The sequence below is a fragment of the Aptenodytes forsteri genome, unplaced genomic scaffold (genome assembly GCF_000699145.1).
Source record: "Aptenodytes forsteri isolate BGI_AS27 unplaced genomic scaffold, ASM69914v1 Scaffold418, whole genome shotgun sequence".
NCBI classification, from domain to species: Eukaryota; Metazoa; Chordata; class Aves; order Sphenisciformes; family Spheniscidae; genus Aptenodytes; species Aptenodytes forsteri.
Genome location: NW_008795245.1, coordinates 45569 through 50435, shown reverse-complemented (window position 1 = coordinate 50435; position 4867 = coordinate 45569). Strand labels below are relative to the sequence as shown.

Sequence of the window (4867 nt, the reverse complement as noted above, 5' to 3'; positions counted from 1 at the left end):
CCCACAATATTCTTTCAGAAAGTTATAATAGAATCTGAAGAATAACAATATTGGGCCAGATTTTTGGTTCCAATAAAACAGAATAGGTTTTTTTTTTTTTTCAAGTCAGTAAAACTATACTCATTTACATGAGCTTAAATATCTTTACATACAGCCTAATATGTCTTCAATAAGCCATAAGGTTCTCTAAACTTATTTATGTGAAACCCAGAACCATTTAGACTACGTTTCACTTTGATGCCAAAGTTCTATGCAATGACAGCTTAACTTTTGTTGACTATTTTTCATGCTATCTCTTGATACAGCCTTAATGCCTACTAAAACCGTCTATAATTCCTCCTCCGTGATGCTATTGTCTGGTCATCTGGTTTCTCATCTGTTTGCTTCACCATAGATTCAACTGTTCTAACTTAAACACAGATTCTAGAAGGAACAGCTTTAGTGACAGCCCTGCTTCAGACACAACAGAAATAATGAAGATTTGTGGCAATTGTAAACATATGTTGGATTTTATTTTACAGAAAGGGTTTTCCCAGTTTCAATTGGCTGGATAGCAGTGTGAAAATACACGTATGTCATGAATTTATTTACGTTGGTAACTGACTAATGAACTTTATTATTGTAGAATCCATCTTTTTCTGTCTCAGAGATCTCATGCAATGGAAAAGCTGAATTGGGCGGATCATAAAATCTCAAAAGTTTCATCTTCAGCTGAAGTATGTTGGGGAGGAAACTGCTTTTTCAGTTACAAAGTAGAGCAAGTTATTTTGTTCTTTTTTTTTTCCCCTTGGTGAGAAATCCTTTCTACGTCTGTGAACCTGGAGCAATTCTGAAGCTAGCAGAATTATTCTGGATTTGTGCTGGTGTTACTAGCATCAAAATATGGCCGTAGGAGTAAAATAGTGCTTTTGTGGCACAGCACAGCATGAACAATGACTATATTTTGGATGTAGGAAAACCCAGTCTCTATAGAAAGCAAGCATTCAATGACTTTTATAACAGCATAATAGTACAAAGAGAAGGAAAATAGAGGGGAAAGACAGAAGTTGTACGCTTAACCTGAGCATCAGGAAATAACATACCAGCAGTAGGTTTTGTTTGTCTGCACAGTAGTCCCTAAGGGAAATTGAACCAAATACACTTTTTGCTAACTTTCCGTTCCTAACTCTTAATCAAAAGTCCAGATACTAGCTGCTCTTGGAACGTGAACCCCCCGTGACAGTATGTGGAAGCTGTTAACTCCTTCCCACAGCAGCATCACATGCTGTAGCGGACCGCAGTTGGGCTTAAAATGCTTTTGTGTGAAAAGTTTTGGGGGCATTTCTCAAATGCTTTTTAGACATTCAAAGAGGAGAAAGTTGCTAAATAAAATTCTGTAGACTCCTTTGTCTTGAGGCTGTGTCACCATTTGAACTGCAGTTTCCAAACGATGTAAAAACCATTTGCTTCTTTCGTGATATATTGTCCAGATGAAAGACTTGATTCAAATCTCATACCGCTGAAGGCTGATCATACCATTGTCAGTTCAAAATGAAGTCTCGACACTAAAATACAAAGCTGGAGAGGGAAGAGAAAAAGTGTGATTGGCGAAGAAGTGCGTCTGATTCTGCTTTCATATCCATATAAATCTAGAGAAAAACCTCACTTGCGCATAGCTATTGCAGAGGCAAACTCTCCTACAACCCAGAGCAACAGCACAGACAGTCTCAGTAGCTGAGAGATGTTAATTAAACTAAGAGTACTTGAGCGTGCTCTCGTTAGGATGGATCAGAAGTAACTTTATTTTTCAGTATCTGTAAAGCTGAATTGATTTCCCACTGTGTTTCACATAAAAACCACAATGCAGAAGCAAGAACAATTATTTCCTCTGCATTAAAATGTTTTAAATGAAAACTTTCAAACAAGATTTCATCTGCAGCTGCTTATTCAAATGAAGAGTTTGATTCCTTAGAAGCTTACCCTGATTTTCAAACTTTAGAAAGCTGTACAGCTTTCCATGCTTTCTTCATTCCAGGTGAATCCGGCTCCTCATGTAACAGAAGTCGAACAACGTATTTTTAGGCTGAGGTGGGGTGTTTGTTGGTTGGGTTTTTTTTTTAAGAGTTACATTTTTGCCTTTTATTATCTGTGATTTTGTTTGATTGAGAATTTTTCTTGTTTTGTTGTCTATGCTATGTGTACTAATCGGAATTGTGCTGTGTTACAAGAGGCTTATGTGCCACGTAAGTCTCAACTGCAAATACTGTCAGCCCTCGAGGGAGTTTTGGACATGCAGAAGAGCCCATATACACATCACAGCCATAAATCCAAATGTCATTACCCAGACTACGTTAAACATCTTCTAGCGTGCCTTTTACAGGGCCAATTTTTAATTTCTGGTGTTACGGCTAAATGATGTTTAGCATTTGATGAGATGTACTAATCAAAGCATTTTTCAATGCGTGATTTATGATGTGGCTTCTATAGAATGTGCTGCTTTATGATACCTCCCTGCTATTGATTTGTCTGTTCTGCATGGAGAACCGGAGAAGAGAAATCGGTGAAACTGCCGGCTGAACTCGCAGGTGCAGACATGGGAGAAGTTACATTGGTACTTGGTGAAAAATTTTATTTGAGTTTAGGCAAAAACCGAGTGTGGATCTGGAGGATATACGTTAGAGATAGGTACCTACTTTGGCAGTTAGCTGCCCCTCTCAACCTGAAATTCCTTTGTAGGTTAAGCCCCAGTGTTTCTGGAATAAAGACAGCAGCATAAGCAGTACTGAGCTTTCCCACTAGTAAGAGCCTGGGGACTTTTCTTGTATTTTCTTTCACAACTCAGCGTAAATTTCGGTATCTCCAAACAGTTCCAGATACATTATTTCTGATAACCCTCACTAGACTGATTTCATTACAACATTAGGCTATTTTAGTTAGAATGTGTGTCAGCGATTCTAAATCGTTAAACTAAATGGTACTTCCTTTTCTTAAATAACTTTTTTGATATTTTAGGAGGTAGAGATTGTTTTGGTTGTTTGCCGTTCACTAGTCCTTTTTTTATAGATCCCTATCCTATAAAGAAAAGCCAGTTTCAAGACATATAAAATGGTGTCTTTACTAACGTATTTTCAAAAAGTTAATCTGAAAAACATTCATGTTGCCGAACGTGATTATACTAAATGCATGAAGAACAGGATCACTCGGTGCTACAGGACTAGAAAAACATGTAGCATTGTTTACATAAAATATGAAAATTTTTAGTTTTAAATACTATCTCATTTTCTTACAGGTTTTTAAATTTACTTATTAAATTCAAAGAAAAACCATTCTACTATTTCTTTTCCTTTCCTTTTATTATAAAGCAGACTACCAACATACGTCTGTGACTTTTAATTGAAGTAAGCACAGTTTTTTCCAGTAGAAAAAAATGTGATTTCCCAGTGAATGGTTCCCTCTCAAGAGTTTTTGGGTTTTTTTTTCCTGCATATGTAATTTCAGATGCTGCACAACAAACATGTGATGGTTCGTGTTGGAGGAGGATGGGAGACTTTTGCAGGTTACTTACTGAAGCATGACCCGTGCCGAATGTTGCAGATCTCCCGAGTGGATGGGAAAACTTCTCCAATCCAGAGCAAGTCTCCAACCCTCAGGGACATGAATCCAGACAATTATCTGGTTGTTTCTGCCCATTACAAAACCAAGAAGGAGATTAAGTGAAATAAGCTTCTCATGTGATTGGGACTCTATGTACGTAGGTCCAAATTTTTTTCTCAAGTGTAGTAAATTTAGTTTACGCTTTACAAGGACTTTGGAAAATTTAAGACAGACTGGAAATGGCAACCCATTTTGAAGATCTTTGAAATGTAGAACTATTTATTTCTAGTACTGTATCTTTTATAGCAAATTACCCTTGATAGGCTAATTACTACAATCAGATAAGAAATAGACATATATTTTTAGCCAAATTATTACTCTTTAATATGTGAATGTATACTTAGAGTTACATAAAGGAGTGGATCCTGTTAATGGAAGAAAATAAACAATACAATATATTTGTATGAAAATCTTATTACATTGAATCCTTTGACTGTTAGGCTAGTTGAAAAATATATATGCAGGTGGAAAATGAGTATTTGTGGAAATTATTTGGTAATGCCTCTTGAAATGAAATAAAAATTGACTATTTTTATGGGTTGCAAGATTTTCTTAACCAGTAGAATATAAAGACTTATTGCATGCCAAACGACTTCCCAAAGCGATTACTTTAAAGAAAAACAACAGCCCAAGAACCCCCCCCCCCGCCCTTTCTACTCTTTAAAGCTAAAGACAATGCTCAGTGCTGGATCTGTACGTAGATCCTTCCTGTTTTTTACAAAGTTGCCCAATATAGAAGCCCGGGGAAGTTGAGAGGTTGCCCCTTCCTCTGTCAGACAATAGAGATGGCCGGTTGTACTAGCGGGGTGATGTACTGCAACCCACGAAGGGAAGCGGTAAAGGACGCACAGGCCTTTGACCCAAGGAGGAGCTTCAGAAGATGCTAGTCCCTCCTGAGTCACAAAACACTACGCTCTTCTCGAATCTGAGCTTTTCCTTCCCCTTATTTTTAATTTTGTTGGTCATGCCAAACGTGAAATATTCATTACCCTGTCAGTGGAGTGATTCACATTCTTGTAAATCATTCACGCACCTCTAAAATAGCTAAAGGCATATGGGGGCTTAGTTCATTATTTTGGCTACTTTTCTATGTTTATATTTGGTAATTTATGTGCCTTGTAACGTCCTAGAAAAATCATTTTATAAGATTATTTCACTGACTGTATAAATTTGAGCAGAACTCAGTTGTTTCATTACAAATGAAATAAAATTTTTTAAAATACTCCTACATTTT

The 4867-nt window shown here is 36.9% G+C and overlaps 1 protein-coding gene across 1 annotated transcript in view; it reads left to right on the top strand.

Annotated features, from left to right (window-relative positions):
- GAS2 (growth arrest specific 2) overlaps window positions 1-3696 on the top strand; it is a 91875-nt gene extending 88179 nt beyond the window's left edge. Inside the window, exon 7 of the mRNA XM_009278764.1 lies at window positions 3478-3696. Coding sequence (XP_009277039.1) covers window positions 3478-3696 — 219 coding nt within the window. The remainder of the gene's footprint in view (window positions 1-3477) is intronic.
- Window positions 3697-4867: the final 1171 nt, after the last annotated feature.